The 22,102-nt window shown below is 51.3% G+C and overlaps 1 protein-coding gene across 1 annotated transcript in view; it reads left to right on the top strand.

The window, feature by feature from the left end:
* The first annotated feature begins 10,205 nt into the window (after positions 1–10,205).
* LOC117013219 (translation initiation factor IF-2-like) overlaps positions 10,206–22,102 on the top strand; it is a 27,439-nt gene continuing 15,542 nt past the window's right edge. Inside the window, exons 1-2 of the mRNA XM_033090159.1 lie at positions 10,206–10,606; positions 19,235–19,295. Of these exons, the coding sequence (XP_032946050.1) occupies positions 10,206–10,606; positions 19,235–19,295 (462 nt within the window). The remainder of the gene's footprint in view (positions 10,607–19,234; positions 19,296–22,102) is intronic.

The raw sequence follows: 22,102 nt of genomic DNA, 5'->3' as shown, positions 1-22,102 counted from the left end.
CACCCACCACACTCTTACCCCCCTCTCGGGCCTAGTGCTTCTCCCTCACCCTGACTCCCATGGGCGTCTCCTAACTGGTCTACCACCTATTCTTGGCCTCTCGAGTCTGCACCCTCCCTGCAGCCAAGACAAAGTTCAGTCCTGCCGTACCTTTTCTTAAAACACTCCACGGATTTCTCATTGCCCTTGAGAAAGATCAGACCCCCTGACGTGGCTCCAAGGACCTGTGCAAACTGTCCCCACCTCTGGCATCGTCTGGCCCTGCCAGGACCCATGACCTCCTGATTCTCTGGCCTTCGTTCGGTTCCTCAAATGTGCTGTGACGTTTCCAACCCCAGGGCTTTTGCACCTGCTGTGCCCTCTGCCTGAAACATCCTCCTGCAAACCTCGTGGACAACATCTCCCCTGAGTTGTTAGCTCGTGGAGAAACCTTCTCCTTCCTCCCTGACTAGCTCATCCTCCCCCGACACGTGTGCTTGGCACCACATCCCTTCTTTGTTACACTGACCGCAGTTGCCATTTTACATTTGTTTGTAGGACTATTGGATTGCCTCCCTTAGCAGTTTGCTTCTTGAAATCAGGTACCATGTTGGGTTGCGTCTGCAATTGCCCTTTCAGGGTGGTGTAGTGGGCAACCCAGAGTGGAAATTCAAAATTGGTCCTCATCACCCCATGTCCACTTACATCCAGTCCATCAGTGAGTCCTGTTAGTTCTGCCCTAAAGCCATGGTTCTCAGCTGGGGGTGATTTTCCCCCCAGAGAGCACCTGGCAATGTTTGGAGACATTTTTAGTTGCCACCACTGGAGGAAGATGCTACCGGCATCTAGTGGGTAAGGGCCAAAGGCCAGAGATGCTGCCAACCATCCTCCAAGCACAAGCCAGGCCCCCACAGCAAAGGAGCTTCCAGCCAGAGTCCGTGGTGCTGCCATTGAAACCTGCCCTAAAACATACGCCAAGTCCTTCCCCTTAGCTCCAAGTCCACTGTTCTCTCCGCCGGTCTCCTCGAGGTCGCCCTGGAGCCCCCAGGGCCCCCTGGGCACAGCAGCCAGCGTGACCTTGTCCAAGCAGGTCCCATCCCTGCTGAACACCCTCCAGTGGCTCCAAAGCCCTCCTCATCCCCCTCAGAATAAAACCCAAACTTTCCCACAGCCTCACGCAATCGGACTCGAGGTGTCGCCGGTTCAGTGGTTAGGAGGTGAGCTCAGAAACCTGCCGGCTTTTTTATTCGCTCGTTTGTATGTGTGCCCTTTGCCATCAGAATAGAAGCTTTACCAGAGGAGAGAGCTTGCCCATTCTGTGCGCTGCTGGATCCCAGCGCCTCGAGCAGTGCTTGGCACATAGAAGGGGCTCAGAAGAATGTTTGTTGAAGGAGTGAATGACTGCATGGATCTCACAATGGCTCTGAATCTAGCAAGGTGTTACCCAAACCATTTCTGTGCCATGGCCTGTGCCCTGGAGGTAGTCACCAACTAATTAAGGAGACGGGATGTACACACAAGAATTAAGTAAAGACCAGCTCTCAAAAGCTTTTCATGAGCTCATGCCGAGGAAACCCAAGTTCTCAGTCTCTGCCTGTCAGCCCAGCATCTGAAGGCCATGGCGGCCTCCAGTTACACTTGAGTGATTGTTTAAAGCCCTGAGCTTTTTCTCCGGCCTGCCATGTGCTCTGGGGGTGAAATTATGGTTCAGCTAAAATGCTCATGAGCACAGCTAAAGGTTACCTATTGCCACACTGTGTCCCCATCCTGAGAGCTCACATCCCGGGAAGCAGGGCCCCGACTGCCGGGAGTGTGCGAGAGGTGGTTTTGGCTCAAAGAAAGCAGAACTGGATGTCTCCCCAGGATTCTTTTTTTTTTTTTTAAGTTAATTCAATACATTTATTGTAGAAAAGGTCTATTTTAGGCACTAGAGAGGAAAGTACAATATGGTTCTAAAGAAATGGAAGAGCTGGTGGTGGGCTCAAGGACTCAACAGACACAGAGGAAAATGGCAACAAGAAAAAAGTATAAATTATAAAAACAAAAAGCAGATTATACACACACGCGCACGCACACCGAGTAAGGACCAAAAGCATCCAGGCCCTCTTCTGATTACTTTACGTGCACTCATTTAAAGCCCACAGTGACCACTCGAGGTAAGTCCTCTTTATCATGCCCATTTTACAGAAGAGGAAAGGCAAGTCCAGAGAGGCCAACTAACAATTCCTGGGTGAGCAGCACTGGACAGACCGAGCCAACTAGAAGAGCAGAGATGTGAGCTAAGCCAGGGGCCTTCCTGGGGGAGGAGGGTGGGAGGCTGGGGTCTGATAGAAGAAAGGATGGAGAGGGGAGGACACCAACAAGCAGAAATCAGTAAGTAGGTGGGAGGGAAAAGGCTAACTCTTATCCAGAGCCATTGTGTGATTTCAACATAATCATCTCACTTAATCCTCGTGGCACTCCGTGGAATAGAAGTCATTGCTTACATCTTATAGATGGGGAAACTGAGGCCCACGTGAATTAACCGGTTTCCAGTTGCATGACTCCTAAGCAGTGCAGCGAGGCTGGGGACCAGGTCCCTCTGATCTTTCTGACCTTGCCATGCTCAGGAGACCAAACAGGCAGCCTGGGTGGGGAATGCGGGACATTCCTTTATGGCTTCCTTCAAAGCCCACTCTCTCGGCTGTCTCTCACGCCTATGAGACTAGATGCCCTCTGTAACTGTTTCTGGAAGCCTCTCTCCCACCTTCACCTCTTTTTTTTTTTTTTTTTTTTTTGATCTGTCTGGGTGTGGGTGGAGAGAGAAAAATAGCACCACGATTCTCAGAACCTGGCAGGTATCTTTGCAGCCACCCCCACCTGGCTGACTCTCGCCTAGAGAGGCCCTGGAGGAAGGAACAAGTGGCAGCCTGGACTGGCTGGCCCGGGGGTTCATCCTCTCACCACAGGACAACCTTGGCATTAAGCCCCCCAGAAATCAAAAACAATTGGAACTATGTGCGTGCAGGTGAAACCCAGAAAGTATGGAGAGGTGGGAGCAAGTGTCATCTGGTGGCTCGGAAACTTGTCAAAATGAAAAAGCCAATGTCTTTGTCAATGAGCAGCCCAGGGAGGCAAGGTTGGGCTTGGTTGGGGCAGAATACCATGGGGATGCTTTTAGATTATTTTAGAAAATGCTTTTAGAAACTTTCAAAAAATTTTAAAAAAACAACACCTGATTCTTGTAGCTAAGACAGATAAGGAAAAGCAAATCCCACCACCCCCCAATAACCACTGTCCTGCTTAAACTGCTGGATAACTGACTCATTTCATTTAATTTTTATGAATTATTTTGTTCCCTTTTCATGATGGGACCGTGAAAACTTCTTGCCAAACTCCATTGGGACTTGAATAGGGGCATCTCCAGCAGGGATCGCAAACATTGATATGTACATACTTTAAACATTTTATTGTTACGTAAAGCCTGTAAATGGGTGACCTATCAGAAAGGATGAGCATTTCTCTCTGAGGGGGGAGATCTCTTTCTTACATAAACTATACCCATAATGCTTGACTTAACATTTCCAATTTGAGTTTATTTGACGAGAATCAAAATACAAAGCAACCTGAATGCAGTCCTTCTAGATTTTTGCAGAATTTTCTAGTCTTCTGTGGTTGCTTTGCCCACAGCTACCTCTATAGTCATTTTTAAAACCTTATCTTCATTATCTTTCTTAAACGTTCTATTTCGTTGAAACAACTCTATTCTTTGCAGTTGTATTTCATCAGTTTATGTCACATTTGCTTAGATGGGTTAGCTACAAAACAATAGAGCAGGCATCAAAAGTTTGGGGAATAAATTGACTGACTCGTGGGAAGTCACAGTGGGAGCAAAATTGCACAGAAATATGAGAACATAGGAATTTGGGGAAAATAAGATATTCGTCATGTCATGGGAATTATTTATTGTTTTGTAAAGAAAAAAAAAAACATTGGTTAATCCCGTAGGTCATTCGCTCGACATCAACCAAGAAAGATGCCACGACAAAATATAGATCATTCCACATAATTATTTTTAAGGGCTGCATAATATTCCATTTTGTACATATGCATTCTAATTCATTCAAACCCATCATTGAGTTTTAACCTAACATTTAAAAGGTGGTTCTCAATTTTTTACTATCACAAACAACATTGTGATGAATATTTTAATCTTTGTATCTTCACAAACTTGACCAATTATTTCATTTAGCGGTTCAAAACTATGTATTGAGCTCCCACGTGGTACCATGTACTTACTGTTCTAGATATTGGGGATCTAGCAATAAACCAAACTAACAAAAATCCCTGCTCTTTGGATTGTATCCTTTGGGAAGTTTCCATATCCTTGGGACAAATTCCAAAAAGTCGGATTCTTGGTCAGTGACTATGAATCTTTTTAAGGCTTTTGATACACATTGTCAAAATGCACTAAGAAATAAAGGAAAGTGTGAATTCTAATTTTTACCCAATTAAGTCATTTCAAAGTTTCATACGTACACCTGACATATCTACACACAGAGTTTTGGTTTTTTGTTTTTGTTTTTGGGTTTTTTTTAAAGATTTTATTGGGGAAGGGGAATAGGACTTTATTGGGGAACAGTGTGTACTTCCAGGATTTTTTCCAAGTCAAGTTGTTGTCCTTTCAATCATAGTTGTGGAGGGTGACGTTCAGCTCCAGGTCCAGTTGCCATTGTTAGTTGCAGGGGGCGCAGCTCACCATCCCTTGCAGGAGTCGAGGAGTTGAACCAGCAACCTTGTGGTGAGAGCGCACTAGCCCATGTAGGAATCGAACCGGCAGCCTTCAGAGCACGGAACACCAACCGCCTGAGCCACTGGGCCGGCCTGCACACAGAGTTAATAGTTACCATGTATATTAGTTATTTGTTGCAGTGTAACAAATTACCCCAAAACTTAGCAACTAAAAGCAACAAATATTTTTCAGTTTCTGTGGGTCAGGAATTTGGTGGTGGCTTAGCTGGATGGACTGACTTAGGACCTCTCATGAGGTTGTAACAAACGTGTCACCCAGAGCTGCAGTCATCAGAAGGCTTGACTGGGCCTGAAGCATCTGCTTTGAAGAGGCTCGTTGTCACGGCTGTTGACTAGAAACCTCAGGTCCCCACCACCTGGGCCCCTCATTGAGCACCTGGAATGTCCTCACAATGGCAGCTGGCATCCCCCAAAGCTAAAGATGGAAGAGACAACAAGGAAGAAGCAATGTCTTTTACAACCTACTCTTGGAAGTCACGCGTCATCACTTCCACCATTTTCTATTTGTTAGAAGCAAGTCACTAAGTCCAGCTCACAATCAAGGGGAGAAGAACTAAGCTTGACCTTGAATTTGGGGACCTATTTAAAAAATTCCACACCGTAGGTAGGTGAGACTCCCAGATCACGGACTGCTGTGAGGAATGGAAGCAAGAAACCACTTCAGTTGCACATTTGTTGGGAGCTGGGGTGTTTTTTTTTTCCTGTTATTTACACTAACATCTTAGCTTCTCTTTTTCATTTAAAAATTTTTATTTTGAAATAATTAAAGATGTGAAAGAATTTGCAAAAATAATCACAGAGTAACCACGTACCTGTTGCCCAGCTTTCGTCAACGATGACATCTTACATAGCCACAGTATATTATCAAATCAGGACATTGACCTTGGAGAATACTATTAACCAAACTACAGGCTTTATTCAGATCTTCCCAGGTTTTACATGTGCATGCTCACATGCGTGTGCGTGTGCATGTAGTACGATGAAATTCTATCATACGAGTGTACGTATGGATTCATGGAACCCCCATTGTATTCAGGATTGAGAACTGTTCCATTGGAAAGAATTCCTTTATAGTCACACCCCCACCCCCCACCACAGTCCCTGGCAACCACTGCTCTTTCTCCACCACTATAATTTTGTCATTTCAAGAGTGTTATATAAAGGGAAGCACACAGGATGTAACCTTCTGAGTGCGCTTGTGATTCCTCAGCTTGTCTGTTTTCTCAAAACTTCAACTGAGCGTACCACCTCCAGCCTGCCTCAGCCTGAATGGGTCTCTCTTGGTCTTTCTTCTCCAGGAGAGGGACTTCAAAGCTAGGAAATGGCTGTTTAAAATGCTACCTTCGGGAGCCAGGTAATTGGGGAGGTGGCTGGAACCTGGTCCTGCTCTTTTTTCTGAACTAAGTGGACACAGCTCTCATTTCCTGGCCTCCCTTTCTCCTCGCTCCCACCCCACCCTCCTGAGCTCTTGGCCTTTTGTTTTGGGAGCCCACCCCACACCATGTCACTGAGGTCTACACTGCAGTGGTTCTGTGGGCGGCAGCTGGTCGCCTGACCATCTTAGGTGAGCTGAGCTGCCCCCCTTCCCGTGGAGCCATCGAGCTACCATCTGACAAGTTTGCTGGGCTTCCAACCGCAGCAATCACTGTGGTCCATCCTCTTCTCGTGGACGGAGCCTTTGGATGTTCTCTAAGGAACTGTGCATGTGGCACCTGGCCAATTTGACACCTTAGCCTGTATGAATCCATGCTGGTCGGCATGGATTAGTTTATCAGATGAGATTGATGTCTCTTTAAGCCCCGAGGGCACGAATCACCAAGCAGAGAGTTTCTATAGGGTTCAGTAGAGACCACGGAGAAGTCCAGGGCTTATGAGCTGCAGTTGTCATCTGCAAAGATCCCCTCCCAGCCACCTGCTTCCTGTGCCCTGCAGGGAGCTGTCCAGATGCTGACTGTTTCAGCGCTGTCTTCCTGGGCCACCGACAGACCTTCCCTGCCGAGGTCTCTTCCTTCCCTGCCGCTGCTGTATTCAGCCTCCTCCAGGGCCTTCATTTCAGTGGCACTTCCTTTGACACCCTGCAACTTTCTCAGTGGTCACAATGGAGAGGAATCTTCATTGTGTTGATGAGCCCCCTGCCCTTGGAACCGTTTCATAAGCCGTCATCTAGTTACCAAGGGGACAAATTATGAGAGCAGAGGCTGAACAGCTGGTCTTAGGGGAACAGGGAAGGCAGCTTGGAGAACGGCCACTGGGAATACAAGCGGCTGCTCGGTCACCTGGCAGGGACATGAACGGCTGTGCGAACTCGCCAGGTTTCACACTCTGCTGCATCAGAAGGAGGAGAGAGCACATTCTAATTAAAGAAAAGAAACCAGTTCTTAACAGGCCACATTTGGAGGCCGGACAAGGCACTTTGTGGGCTGCAGGGAAGAGGGGTGTTAGCTGGGGAAAACAACTCAGACTGAACTGAGAGACATGACAGAAAAAGGAGAAATGAGCTCTGAAGGAGTGGGGGGATGGGGACGCAAAGCCAGGGTCCCTGTCAACTCCTTCCCCACCAGCAAAGTCAAGTCCAGGAGAAAAAGAGGGAACTTACAGGACTGAATCCATGGGCGAGGAAGAGCAGGTGAGTGAGCAATCTCACCTGGAAGGTTAGCACATTCAAAAGCACAGCTCCTTCTCCTAGGTCCCTGCCAACCAACTAGACAGGAAACACCACCGGGTGACCCAACCTCCCCTGAGAAAAGAACAGAATCATTCTCCTGCTTCTGAAAGTGTTGAGCCCTGAATTCCTCATGGCTGGAGACCCTGCTGCCCCAGCCTTTCTCTTCACCAGGGCATCCACACCTCTCCCTGGGTCCCCCGCTGAGACCAGATGGTGTGTGCCTGAGCCTCACAGCCACCCTGAAGGTCCTGGCTCGTGGCATGGGTGATGCTAACGCACATGGAACTTGAATGGGCCATTCTCTCTTGAGCATTATAATTTGGCCATTTCTAAAGCAAATTATTTCTTTAAGCCTCTGTCTCCTCACCTGCAAACAGGGGATAGTAAGGCCCTACCTCATAAGGGTTGTGTGCCTCGTGGTTCCACAATCCCAAAGGCAGGGAAAGTAGGACAACAAAGCACTCAGTGTTTCCTGAAACTGCCACCCGGAAGTGACACATGTCACTCCTGCTCATATTTCATTGGCCAAAGCAGGTCTTCTGGACAAGCCTGACTTCAGGGAGGCAATGAAGGAAACTCTTTCCACAGGGCGGGCACTGAGCACCAAAATATACAGACTCCTACTGAGTGCACGTCATGTGGATCTTCCCCACCAAACCCTCCCTTCCAGGGCAGCCAGCTCCCATCTCCACCTCCCAGAGACCTGGCTGGACCTGTCCCCTGCCAACACATAACTGGACATTTTCCTTGACTTGAACACAAGGCACATTTTGCAAAGCTGGGTGTGCTCATGTGTATGTATGTTTCTAATTAAGATCGATGCATGAAGCCATCATATTTGCCCAGATTGGCCCAGGATTCAGAAAAAAATGAGGTTTTATGCAACTTCTCAACCAATATGGAATGCATGAATTATTGAAAGGATAGGAAAAGACCCAGGGAGGAAGGGCTGCTCCATTATTCATCAGGCACGGAGTCCCCAAGTCCCCAAGCACAGCTGCTGGCTTTGACACCTACAGCATTTTCCTATTATGTCTACAGCGAACGTTTCAAAAGCACCGTATTGGCAGCCTCCAAGCAGGGCTCCTGCCCACACCACCTACTGCCTGTCTCATTATCTGAGCCAGTCCGTAGCTGAACTGTGGGCTACAGATGTTGGTGTTTAGTATCCACCTTCCTAGCACTCTTGCTCACAAGCCTCCAGGCTGAGGTCCAAACTTCTTAAGAGAACCAGAAAGCCTTTCACTCTGACCCCAACGTGTCTCTCCAGTTTTATCTCCACTCTCCACCCCCATCCTAACCCAGACCATTCACCTTTCCTTGAATATAACTGCAAATTCATATATACCTGTGCCCATGCTGGCCCCCATGACTGAAACTCCCTCCTTATCCTTTTGTTGAACTTCTATTCATCTTTAAGGCCAGATCAGAGAAAGGTAAACCAATTTCTGTAGAGAGCCCATGTGTTAGACATTTGTGCAAACATTATCTCAGTGAAGCATCACAATAACCCAGCGAGGTAGGAGTTATAACCAGCACCAGCGATATAATTTGTGGGGTTCGGTGCAAAATGAAAACACTGCGCCTTGTTCAAAAATGATTAAGAATTTTAAGATTGCAAAAGCAGATCATTAAACCAAGCACAAGCCTTTCTAAGAGCAGGGCTGTGTGACTGCACAAGTCACATACCGATGAAGTCAGCCTGGTTATAGAGGAAGAAACCAAAGCTTAGAGAGGTTAAGTAACTTGTCCCGGGTCACACAGCGAGTTAGGGGGCGAATCAGGTTGAAGTCTCCCTTCCATCTAATTCCAGTCCCTTTTCTATCAGCCACCCATATCGTGAGGGCTCCCCACTTGCCTCCGGTAGAATGACTGGGGAGGAGGCTGTGAGCCTGCCTGGAAACTGATTTTCCTTTTAAAAGGGTGCTTTCTGCAGGTAATGGGTCTATTACTGCACCATGGGCATTGCAAGGTGACCTGGAGAACAGTGTCACGCAGACCAAAGAGGGTACTGACCGGGGAAGCAAGTGGGCATTCTAACATCCTTCAATCAGCCCACAAGGGAGAACATCCACTGCCCCCGGCACCCCTGCCCTCATAGCCCCCCTCAGGCTGTCTGCTCACCCCCAGACATACTCTTCAGTTCCCTGAGGACATGGCTGCTGCCCAGCAAAGATGACCCTGTGGGACCTGGATCCCAGGACAATGTGTCTGGCCTTTGCTGGGAATATTAAATGCAGACCTTGAGAAAGGTGCATCTCCTAGCCGTTATGCTCATTTTTCATCTTTTCATATCACTGATCCAGCTCAACCAGTGGTTTTGTTTGGTGGTTTTCCCCTTAACAGCTTTGATCTCGGGAAAATGTACCCTACTTGTATTTATTCATTCAACAAAAATTAGCTGCACACCTACTATGTCCCAGGCCTTCTGCCTTTAAGGAGCAATTTGCTTAAAGCCACGCTGAAAGACGCATAGTGAGGCTTTAAAAAGCACAGAATCTGGTGCCAGAAAGACCTGAGCTGCAGTCCTGGCTCTGCCATTTTCCAGCTCTGTGCCCTCAGGCACATCACATCATCGCTCTGTGCCTCAATTTTCTCATCTGTAAAACGGAATTGTTGTGGGAGTCAAATGACTTAATACATGCAAAGAGCTTTGAACAGCGCCTAGTGAGTCAGTGACCAATAAATACGGGCTGGTGCTGTTGTGATTAAGCAGCAGAAACAGTAACAGCTGGAATTTGAAGGTAAGTCTGATCCAAGGCTAGCGAGAATGTCAGCCAAGCCCTGTGCAGCCTCTGGAAGCGTCTCCTTTCTACTGACAGCTTGTCCTTTCAGTCCCCACTCTCCAGCTGCAAACCCCAGGAAGGTGCTTCCCCGGGATTTGTCACCTCCCGCGGAGGAACCCAGGGAGCACAGGGTCCCAAAGCCCGCCGGCGCTCGCAATGCGGGGTCCGGGAGGCCCCGCCCCCGGCCCCGCCCCCTGCCCAGCCCTCCCTCGCCCAGTTCGCGGCTCGCGCGGCGGCGGCGGCGGCCACGGTCGCGGGCGCAGAGCGGTTCCGCCGGACGCGACGGGACGGGCGCCCGCGGAGATTGGCCGGGTACCTCCCGCCCGACGCGCGGAGAGGGCGAGGGACATTCCACCAAAATTGGGGCCGCGGTCGCTCCAGCGAGGTAAGAGCCGGGAAGACCGAGAGAGACTGGCTCTCGCATCGTGGGGGGGGAGGACCTCCCACGGGAGCCTCGGCCACTGCGCCGGGCCGCCCCCACCCCCATTACGGCGCCGCCCGGGCAGGGACCAGATTGCCCCCGCGCGCGCATCCTGGCCCCGCGCGGTGAAAACGGGGGCAGTGTGGTGGGAGGTGTGTGTTTGGGGGGGTCACGGGGGGGATGTGCGGGCAGGTAGTGATGCGCTCTCTTTGCGGACGCTGCTCGGCAGTTCGTGTTGCCCACTCCAAGGCTGAGGGCAGACTCCCACGACGGACTTGACTGAGGCCGGCAGGAATTACCCGGGTAATTCGCGAGGGCAAGCCCACCGCCACCTGTTGAGTTGGGCTGGCCGCCTACCAGGGTGGCACTCCCCATTGCACAGCCTGCCTTCGGGTGGTCTCACTTCCCCAGCACGTCCCCCTGCCACGGGATTCCTTCAGCCTGGCTCTGGCTGGGGAGGAGGGAGTGTCCCTGGCAGATGCCACGGAGCAGAGATGCGCACGTGGGGGAGGAAGGATTGGTGGCGAGGGGGACCCACAGGCAGATGCACTAAAACATTTCCCTAGTCACTCCAAAGCCCCCCATTTTAACGACTTGATCTGCCTCTTTGCCCTCATCCTAATTTGGCAATTGATGAAGATGCAGCCCGGTAATATTTTGTAAGTGAAGTCAAATTATCACTTCCTGGGACTGAAAGGGACTTAAGAGAGAATTCAGACACCTGGCTAGAGAAGAACAGGGTGTCCGCTCACAGTGCTGGGGTGTAGCCACGTGCTCTCACCTGCCCCCCCTAGAACCTGTGAAGCACATTGGTGGCCCTTTTTATGGTTAAGGAATCCCTTGTTCAGAGAAGGGAAGGGATTCACCCACTTTGCACTGGATTATCAGTGACCAGATGAGAGCAGGACTCAGGACAAGGTCCCCAAATGGGAGCCTGTCTCAGTTTGACAGACTTTGACAGACGTCACACTCCAGCTGTCACCATTGCTGGCTCCTGCTCCACACCATCCCAGAGAACACAGAATGGGACCTCCCCTCCCGGCCACCTCAGGTCCCCTCCCTCATCTGCACAAACCCTGGGTCTTGATGAGCTAACGACCCAGAATGCACAGGAGTGGCAAAGGGGGAGATTATAGCCTGGATCTGATGTCCTGGTTTCAGGACATCTCAGGACCACAGGCAACTTGGTGACAGGTTGATTGCACCTTTCTGCTGACACCACAGCCAGCCCTGCCTCCTGGAGTCTCCTGCCAGCCTGAGACACCCTCGCTCTGCCTCACTTTTCTGCTAACTTGGCAGCTGGCGGTAGCTGGGGGCGTCCTTTTTGGGGCCAGATGAGGGTGCCTAGAAAGGGTGAAATTGGTAGTTGCGCCTGACACATCCCCACCCCAAACTTCTGCCTCTCTTAGATGTGGAAGGCAGTGGAGGCCCGAGGCACAGGGTGGAGACAGGCTGCCATGTCCACCCACGTGCAGTTTGTGAGAACCCTGGAATCCTGGTGGGCACCCATGGCCCTGCCAGCTGGCAGCAGGCTTTCCAGAGCTCAGCCATTTGTGACTTGGGATTCGGTGACTTGGGGCTGAGATGGAGGAGAGGGTTGCAGGGAAGAGGTTGGCTGAATTGTTCATACTTGGCTGGAGGAGGCAGGCTCCAACCCCAGCTGGATCACTGACGGGAAGGCTCAGTTTCCTCATCTGTAGAATGGAGTCAGGGTGTTTTGTAAAGCAAGGACATAGATGTCAGTGTCCAGCTGGTTGGAAGTGTTCAGGGCTGGTTGTCTCTGCTTCCACCAGCCCCCAGCCTTACTCTGAGACATTGAAATTGAGGGAGGTGACCATGCAACTAGGACCCCTCATGAGATCTTCAGAGCTGGGAGGATGGTGTGAATTTTTCTATCAGGGTAGCTCACAAATTGAGCTTGGATTCCCAGAAAGTGAAGATGGAAGACTTGGAACGCAGGCTCCACCAAGCCCTACCTCTGGGGGAGCTGGAGCTTCTACATCCGGCTTTTAGCCCTCAAGCCCTGGCTCATTCTCAGGCGGTCACTGGGCACCAGCCTGCTCTTTCATTTCATCCTAGGTTTGGCGTCAGCCTTTTTCCCTGGCAGAATCGGGGCCAGCTACCTGTGATTTCAAGGGCACCAGAAAAACCACTCCCCACTGTCTGTTCCCCCAACCCTAACTGTCTGCTGCCTAATATTCCACCGTTAGAGACTCATTCTATTGGCTCATAGCCTTGTACCCAGTTACGTCAGCTACTGAAACTTAGCATTGATGACTTACTTAAAAGCTTTCAGGACCTGCAAGGGGAGTAGGAGAGGGCAGAGGAGAAGTGGGAAAGAAGGTGGGCAGAACAGGAGAGAGACCGTGGTGCTTTCCGAGCTTCAGAGTTTGTAGAGCACGACCTAGCTGTGAGCCCAAGGAGGCCCCTGGAAGAACGAAAGGCTTGGTGGGGATGGGGCAGGCAGCAGGCAGGAAAAGTTGTGAACCTCAAGTGGGAATTCCTGGTGGCAATGTGGGGTGGGTGGCCTGCTCAGGTGTTAGAAGCTTCCAGAGGCTTCCAGTCTTGTGTCTGGGGTGGGCCTCGGCAGCCTGTTCTGGAGGTGATCCAGGCCCCAAGCAAAATCATCCTTCCTTTACATGCTGCTCCCCCTTCCCCTTACAATGTGGCCGCGTGGTGTTTAATGTAGTCTATAGGTGGTGGTCTCTGCATTTCAGGGGTCTGCGCTAGTCAGCTGACTGTGTAAAACTGTCCGTGGTAATTTGCTAGGTCAGCAGAAGGCCTGGGCTGAGCTGGGTCAGGGGAGGTTCCAACACCTGTGCCTGCCTGAATATCCCCTCAGCCCTAGTATTGCCCTTTCTGGGAAAGAGCAAAGACAGCATAATGCACCAGACCTGGGAGTCCCCTGGGCTGGGAGAGGTGGCCCAGATCACCCTAAAAGGTCTTGCAGGTGGTTCCTTGCCCAATAGGGCACACGGCCCTGAGCGTTCCAGTATGGCAGCAAGCATTGGAGGTCCATGGGGGTGAGAACTGACAGTCTCTGCCCAGGGGGACTGCGGGCAGGCTCTTTGGGGGGAGGGGCAGACTGGCATCATGCAGGCTCTCAGGGGGCCTGATCCATGGTCTGGTCCTGGCTCTTGATGGCCCAGTTTGCAGCCCATTCTGAGTGCTGCTGAGGGCAGAGCTCAGACCAGAGGGAAGAAGTTACAGGTCACCAGGATGACCTGTTGGCCATGAACTCCCAAATGTATACTATTCTTGGCGATTATTCTCAACCGTATCCATTCTTAAATAATAATAATGATGGTGACATGGTAGCAGTTCTTCATTCTTCCATCACAGGCATTTATGAGCACCTACTGTATACAGTGCTAGCTACTGTTCTAAGTAATAGGGATACAATGGGGGCCCTACTGGCATTTGAGGCCAGATTATTCTTTTTTTTGAAGGGGCTGTCCTGTGCATGGTAACACCCCTCCTTCCACCGTGACAACTAAATACGTCTCCAGACATTGCCAAATGGCCCCTGCAGGGTGAAATCACCCGCTGTTGAGAACTATTGGGAGGAAATACAGCTATGAACAAAACGGGCAACATTCAATCCTGTTCCCTTAGGAGCAAGCATTTGAAAGAGGGAGACCAACAATAAATATGCTAAAGAAGGAAAATATACAGTCAGCTGTGGGATAAAAATGCTGGAGAGAAAGACAAGGCAGGGCTGGAGGATTAGAGAGTGTGAGGTGGTGGGGGTGCCATTTTCAAAGGGGCCTCAGAAAAGACCCTCTGGCAGGTGACATTTGAGCAGAGGCTGGAAGAAGGGCAGGGAGTGAGATGTAGAGACTTTCCAGCAGCAGGAAGAGAAGGTGAAGGAATAAGCAGGAGGCAGGTGCTCTGGGTGGGGAGCAGCCAGGCTGCAACGGGCGCCTCAGGTTAGGACCTTGAGGCCCCTGTAAGGACTTCAGATTTCTCTCTAAGTACAAAGGTGAGTGCTCACGACTGATTAGGTGCAAACACCATCCCACGTGTTTTTCCACACATATTCACAGTAGTCCTAAGAAGGAAGTGTTGCTTCCTTACCTCGTGTTTCACGGCCCAGAGGGTCAAGCACCTTGGGGAGCACAGGTGAGACGTGAACTTGAGCCGTGCACGCCCAACACTGAAAGGCAGGCCTTGGCGCCACACAGAAGTGTGCTCAGTCACTCACTAGCAGTGTGTGGCCTTGCACTCACTAGTCTCGGTTTTTGCAGGGAGCGGTGTATTGTCCAGCCATGCCAGCTTTCCTGCTGCCTGTGCCATGTCTAGTACCCCCTCCCTTTCTATACACTCATGCCAGCAGGAAGCCAGAAAGGGCAGACAGCACCCTCTGCTTCTCCCAGCCACAGGCTCTTCTTCTAGATTTGTGCATCTATTCGCTGAGCTGCAGCAATGCCATCTGGTGAGTTCAAGGCCAGTATCTTGGGGTGGGGGTGGGGGTCAAGGAAAGTTAAATGCTCCCTTTCCTTCCCCCTCTGGTTTTTCCTTCCCCCTTCCCTTCCCTCTCCCTACTTTGCCCCTCCCCCACCCCTCCCCTCTGCATTCCCCTTCCTGAGAGCTGAGGAGAAAGAACCGTTCTTCCTGAGTCACCATCTCCCTGGGCCTTTGGGGCCAGACTCTGGCCGGTTCCTCCAAGGAGGCTGGTCTGGCTTCTCTTGGGAGCTAAGCTGAACTGCAACTACAGATCTGCTGTGAATTGAGCAGAGACTGGGACAGCCAACACAGGTCCATGCTCAGACGCTGTGACCCCTTAATGCTTAGAGAGTCTCAATTAACCCATTGCCAGGTTCTCAGTTTTCAAGTGACGCATGTCAGAAATAGCTTCCCAACTGGAAATGTGGGTTGAAACATTATCCCAGAGAGTTGAGAAACACTGATGGTATCAGCAGACGACCTCCTTGATAGTGGCCACTGTTAAAGCCCTTTGTTCCTCCACTGGTGGGTTGTCTTGCCTGGGGACAGTGATGGGAGGCCCCAGGAAGGAAATTTCTGGGAATGTTGGGCACACGGGTGTGTCCGAGTGTGCTCGAGAGCATGCAGGCCCCTCTCAGGAGGTATGTGTATCTGCCCCACTATGTTGTACGTCGTCGTACGTCGTTGTACGTTTTCCCCGTCTAATGGGATGATGGGATGTCCAAGGCCCTCTGACTTTGCCAGGCAGGCCCCATTTAGGAGAACACCCCCAACCCCCACTGCTGGAATCTTCTATTCACCTGAAGATGATACCCAGTGGGTGGACGGCTCCTTCTGCACCTGCCAGAGAAGCATCCTGAGCAGCTGTCTCCTAGCTGCCCAAGGCGGGAGAGTCCTAGAGAACAGCAGTGATACTTCCTGTCCACGAATCTCCTCGGGGGCTGCAGCAGGAATTGTCCTGGCCTAGGGGTGGGTGTCCGGAGACTCTTACTGCGTGGCCTTACTCAACTCCCCACTGCTCTCTGGGTCACTCTGTCCCGTCTGCTAAAGGATGGGATGGGAGAGAGGATTCTTTTTCTCGACACCTGTTCTCTAGAACACACCTACTGTGTGCCCAGGGGCAGGGATATAAAGCAGCCCTGCCTCCAGGAGCTTCCACCACAACCTCCGGAGCCCTTGCAGCTCTAGAGCTCAATGAGTCTGTGACTCTGAGAGTAAACCTGTCCCCGGGACACCCATGAGCTGGTAAGGGATGCGGAGAAATCAAAGGCTGTCTCCTGCACAAAAAGCAACGGCCAGAAGAGGGCAGCACTTCCCTGGGCAGCACTTTGGGGGATCCTCCATTCCCCCCACCCCCAGCCCCCTTCCGCCTGCTATGCCCCCACACACACACACACACACAACTCCACTGACAGATGGGTTAAGCTGGTGGTCTACAGAGGATGTCTGTAAAGTATAAAAATGACTGCGGCGGGGGGCAGGTAGGGAGACTGGCCTAGTACTGGAGCAAGATCGGGTAGTAAGATGGCTGTGGGCCGGCCTTGGAGGGTTTATATCTGACCCCACCGCTCACCGTCAGGGACCCGACCAAGTCACGCGCTCTCTTTCTCTCTTTTCCCCATTGATAAACTGGAAATAATAATAGCATTGTTGGGAAGGTTTTTCAGTGAGTTTGCAAATAAATGAAACTGTTACAGATGAGAAGGGCCTGAGGCTCGGAGAGGCTGAGCAGCCAGTTAATACGTGGCCGAGTCCTGAGAGTTGAACCCAGGTCTCTCAGGGGCTGAAGCCTGAGAGCTCCTGCTCAGAGTCGCTCAAGCAGAAGGGGGAGTTGATTAGAGACGCCTCAGGCACGTCCTGGAGCCCAAGCATGGGCCCTGAGGTCCGATTTCACGAGAATCTGGAATCAGGAGCTGGAGAGGAGTCGGACCCACCGCTCTCACAGCCCCTCCAATCTCAGGCCCCCTGGTCGCATTCTCTGCAGTGCACCACCCACAGGAGCCCCAGCAGCTGTTTTGATCTTTAAAAGAGCATGAGGGCTCCCCAAAAGAGGAATCTGATTGGGCCAGCTTAAGTTAGGGGCAGCCACCTCTGGACCAATCAGTACTGTATGACGGTAGGGACCACTCCTGGGGCAAAGATGGCAGAACTTGGAGAAAGGGCAGGGGCTGTGGGTGGGCAGACAAGCCAGAGGGCGAGGGGGACAGAGGGCCCAACAGTGAGTACAGTGATTTCCGTAAGTACTGTCTTAAGTCCCACATGTCAATCAAATGGAAAGAGACTGATGTTGGGACCGTTCCAGAAGATGGTGGCTAATAATAGCTTCATCCTTTCTGTGGCATCTGGTTTGTACCTGGCACTTGTTGCACTATTTAATTAAATCCCCACAATCGTCTTGGGCAGCTGGTGTTATTCTCCCCATTTTACAGATGAGGAAACTGAGGCTCAGAGCCATAAAGTAACTTGCCTAAAACCACATGGTTAGTAAGTGGCAGAGCACAGATGGAGCCTAGGCCCCGTCAGTGCTAGAGGGGACAAGCTTTCCTGTGCCACTCTAAGCCAGCCCCTGAGGAAGTGCAGGCATCCAACAGGAAGAGAAAAGGCTTGGAGCGGAAAGGGGAACAGGATATTTCAAGAGCTACCATTTTGGAAGGAGCGATGCTTAAGTTTTAATGCTCCTCCTTGTTTATTGTTTTTGTTTTCTTCTTATGGAAGTAGTTCCTGTTTATAGCAGAACATTTGGGAAAGGAGACCCATTGTGGGTCATTCCTAAGAGCAGACTCTGAATTGGCAGGAAAAAGAAGTTAACAAGAGTAGCCGTGGTGTCGCGGCACGTCAACGTCTCACTTGGTGTTGTCGTCCCTTGGGGGGTTCCCTGCCTCCCCAGCATTCAAGCCCAGGCTGCCTGGATCCCAGCCCAGTGGGGATGCCGCAGGAGACTTCCTGCTCCAGGAGCCTGGACTTCACGGAGGGAGACGTTGTGCCATAGACCCAGACACGTGCCTGAAGGTGGAAACCGAGGCAGCTGGCACAGGGGGCGGAAGTCCCATGGAGGGCGCTGCTCTTGCCTGGGAAGACGCACTTGCCAGCCTGGCCCTGCGTGGAGGAGGGAGGAGCCCATGGAATAAGCCAGTGTTGGAACCACCCTCCCAGTGGAGGCCCGTGAGCAGAAGCATGATAGCTGCACCACGAATTCTCCTCTCTGCAGCTTGGCACGGGGGCACAGCTGGGCAGCAAGGAGATCCTGACTCGCTTGGGAGAGCCCGGCTCAGGGGAGGGGACAGCCATGCGCTCTGGGGTCCTGAGATGAAGAGCCAGGCAGCAAATCTGCACTGTCCCTCCCAGGGACAGACCCCCCTCAAGAGCACGGCATCTGGGTCCTTCTTCCTTTAAGAGGGGGTAATGGAAGTGATATACAAGTAATGATAGAAGCTAATGTTTTCTGGGTGCTTTTCATGTGTGACGTCACGGGCAAGCTTCCTGCCATCGAATCTGTATGACATACACCTGATTGTCGTGTCCCTGTTGCAGTCCAGGAATCAGACTTGGCTGGGAAGCGTTGGCGTGGGGATGGCTCTTCAGCACCAGTCCCCTCCCCCCATACCAGGCAGTAGATGGACAGAGTGTGGAACTGGAGCTTGACAGCTCTGTGGGACCTTGGGCCAACTACTTCAGCTCTTTGAGCCTTAGTTTCCTTAATTCCAAAATGAAGGGGAGAGCAGTTACGACATAGAGTTGGTGTGAAGATAAAATTAGAAGGGAGACAGCAGACATCAAGCGAAAAGAGGTGCTCGATACATGGCGGCCGCCAGCTTCGTCTTCCTGGCGCTGTGGACACAGAGCCTGTCTGGGTCTCCTGGGCTGCATGCTCTGCTGACCTTATCTGTCAGGCAACTCTTTGAGGGCATTGTCTTTAACAGTATTTATAGGTGAAGAAACTGAGGCACAGAGAGGCCAGGTAACTTGTCCTCAGTCACCCAGCTCCTAAGTGGTAGAACCAGGATTTGAACCCAAGGAGCTCGACAGGGTTTCTGAGACCCTGGGAACTTGTAAAAGGAAAATGTAAGGAGTTCACTGGGCACAGGGTCTGACTCTTCCAGAATTTTCTTCTCTTTCCCTTCGGGCAAAATGAAAACTCTTCTTCAGACAGGAACCAGGTGATGAAATGGTCTCAGCCCAGGTGAACCCTCCTCCCACGTGTTCTCAGGTAGGGACCCTTGTTTGTGCTTCTACAGCATCAGCTCCATCAGCCGACCTGCCCCCTGCATTGCCAACGTCTGTTCCTCCCTCCTCCCCCACTAGACCAGGGGGTCGCTGAGGGAGTGCTTACTACCTGCTCGTCGGGTGTCATTCACTTCCACTGTTGCTGTGATCAATTCCCAGTGGTTCCTTTGCCCTTTGTAGATCTGCCCTGACCCATGGAGCTTGTGTTCACCAGTGCTTATCACGGCACCTCACAGAGGTCAAGTACCAGGTTTTAAATGCAAGCGCTGGAGTGCCGTCCCTGGGGTCTCAGGCTGCTCGGGGAGCCAGCAGATCACTTGATCCACAGTATACAGCTGCAAGACCTACTTGAAAAACCTGTCCCGCCTCTCAGGGTGTGATGTGTGACCAGGCGTGGTCCACAGAGGCGCAGCTCTCCAACAGGAGGAGTAACTGAAGGAAGCTGGAGTTTACTGAGCAGTTACTTTGTGCCCAGCTCCCGTCCAACACGTCGCATCTAGTTTCCTTTAATCCCTTCAGCCAACCTTTCCTCAGTGGCCCCCATAATTGCTTGTATGCATACGCTTTTGGTATGCACTCCTTAAATTGTGGTGAATGGTAATCTTTGCTATAAATAAGTGCAGTCTGTAGGGGTTTCTATTGTGGTCAAATACACATGCCATAAAATCTACCATTTTAGCCATCTTAAAGTATGCCATGCAGTGGCTTCAGTACATTCGAATGTTGGGCAACTCTCACCACTCTCTAGTTCCAGAACATTTTCATCACCTCAAAGGAAACCCTGTACTCATCGAGCATTCAGTCCCCACCCCACCTTCCCCAGCCCCCGGCCACCACTAATCTGCTTTCTGCCTCCATGCATGTTTTCCTATTCCGGGCATTTCACATAGATAGAATCGTCCACTCTGTGGCCTTTTGTGTCTGGCTTCTTTCACGTTAGCATTGTGTTTTCCACGTTCATCCATGTTGCAGCATTTGTTAGTGCTCCTTTCCTTTTATGGCTGAATAATACTCCATTGTGTGAATATGCTACATGTTGTTTATCCATTCATCAGTTAATGGACTTCAGGGTTATTTCCACCTTTCGGCTGCTGTGAATAAGGGTGCTGTCCACATTCACATACAAGTATCTGAACACCTGTTACCAGCTGTGTTAGGTATATCCAGAGGAGTGGGACTGCTGGCTCATATGATAATTTTGTGTTTAACATAGTAAGGTACCATCAGACTGTTTTCTACTGCACCATTTACATTCCTGCCACCAATTTACCTACATCCTCACCAAAACTTAGTTTTCCTAGACCTTTGGAAGGATGGTTACCCATATTTTATGAGTACACGGAGGCTCAGAGCAGTGAAGCAACTTGTCTAAGACCACACAGCTGGTTGGTAGGAGAGCCAGAGCTTGAGCTCAGGGAGTCTGCATTCTTCATCACTGACCTCTTCTTGTCCGGTGCTCATGTGAAGCCAAGGTCAGAGGCTTAAGTCTCGCAGGACCTTTGCTCTGTTCCTGGCTCCTGTCTACACCTGGTACTCCACTGCCCAGCACGGCTTGCCCTCCAAAGCCCCACTGACTGTGGTGCTGGGAGGACCATCCTGGCACTCATGGGGAGTAAGGGTTGGCGCCTTCCCCACCGGCCAGTACATCCAGGCAGCACCGGCCGTTGCCCTAAGAGGCAGGTGACTTCTTGGGTAAATCTCAGACGAGGTGGTTGCTCCCTGGCACATGACCTCTTCATCCTGGAGGCCCAAGAGGCCTCAGCCAGCCTCACCTTGCTCTGTGGGAGCATGCCAGGTGCTCTCGGGCTGGCAGGTGCACGGCACCAAGGTCAGCTCCATCCTTCCAGGGCACAAGGTAGTGATGGTCAGCCCCTGAGTACACAAAGAAAGGGGCCTGGGCTGGGGCTCAGCCACCCTGAACTTGGTTTTCTTAGGTGGGTCTGGGCCTATCATCCACCTCTGAGTCCCCAGCTCTGAGCAGTGGCAGGCACCTGGTGGTGTTTGGACCCCACTTGTCCCTCTGCACCCTCGTGCTGCCCCTCTCTGGAACCATCCTAAGGGACATTGCTCCAGATATCCAGACACCCCACCTCCTCCCTTCATCCCACTCCCACAGATTTCCAGAAATTTAAGGGGGAAGAGCTGCCATGTGCCCGGAACTGTGCCAAGCCCCACATATGCTACCAGAGCTGGGCTTTCACAGCAGCTGATGACAATGCCAGGTGTGGACTGGGTCGTGTGCATGAGTCACGTCATGCACTTCTGACCATGTCCCCGAGACAGGTGCTGAGACTGGCCGCATTGAGGACAAGCCTCTACAAATTCAGACTAAAGTGTTACTGACTAATAATGCTGTTTGTACCACCGGGGTTTCAGCTCAGCTTTGAAAGCCTCTGAGCCCAAGGCGGGTAGGAATTTTTATGTCTGCAGGAGAGAGGGGTTTGGAGCTGTGGGAGTGGCCCTGCTCCCCTCCTTTGACCTTCCCCCTCATCACCCCGCCCAGCTGGTGACCTGTGTTCAGATCCTGCTGAGCAGGTCCCAGCGCTGTGAGCAGAGGGGAGCCGGGGCGTCCAAATGAGATAAGTGGGTGGCCCGTGCATATTGATTGAGAACCCAAGTGCCAGCAGGCAACGGCTGGCCATTAAAGGGGCACCGCTGGGTTCACCCAGCTTCAGGATCAATTAGTATGAAAAATGCAGCCAACATTTTTTTTGTTCTGTCCTGCCTCTACAGAGGGAAACAAAGTGCGGGAGGCACAATATAGAGACATCAGTCTCCATTATTGATTTC

Source organism: Rhinolophus ferrumequinum, chromosome 21 (genome assembly GCF_004115265.2).
Source record: "Rhinolophus ferrumequinum isolate MPI-CBG mRhiFer1 chromosome 21, mRhiFer1_v1.p, whole genome shotgun sequence".
Classification (NCBI taxonomy): Eukaryota; Metazoa; Chordata; class Mammalia; order Chiroptera; family Rhinolophidae; genus Rhinolophus; species Rhinolophus ferrumequinum.
This window is presented reverse-complemented; position numbering and strand designations above follow the sequence as displayed.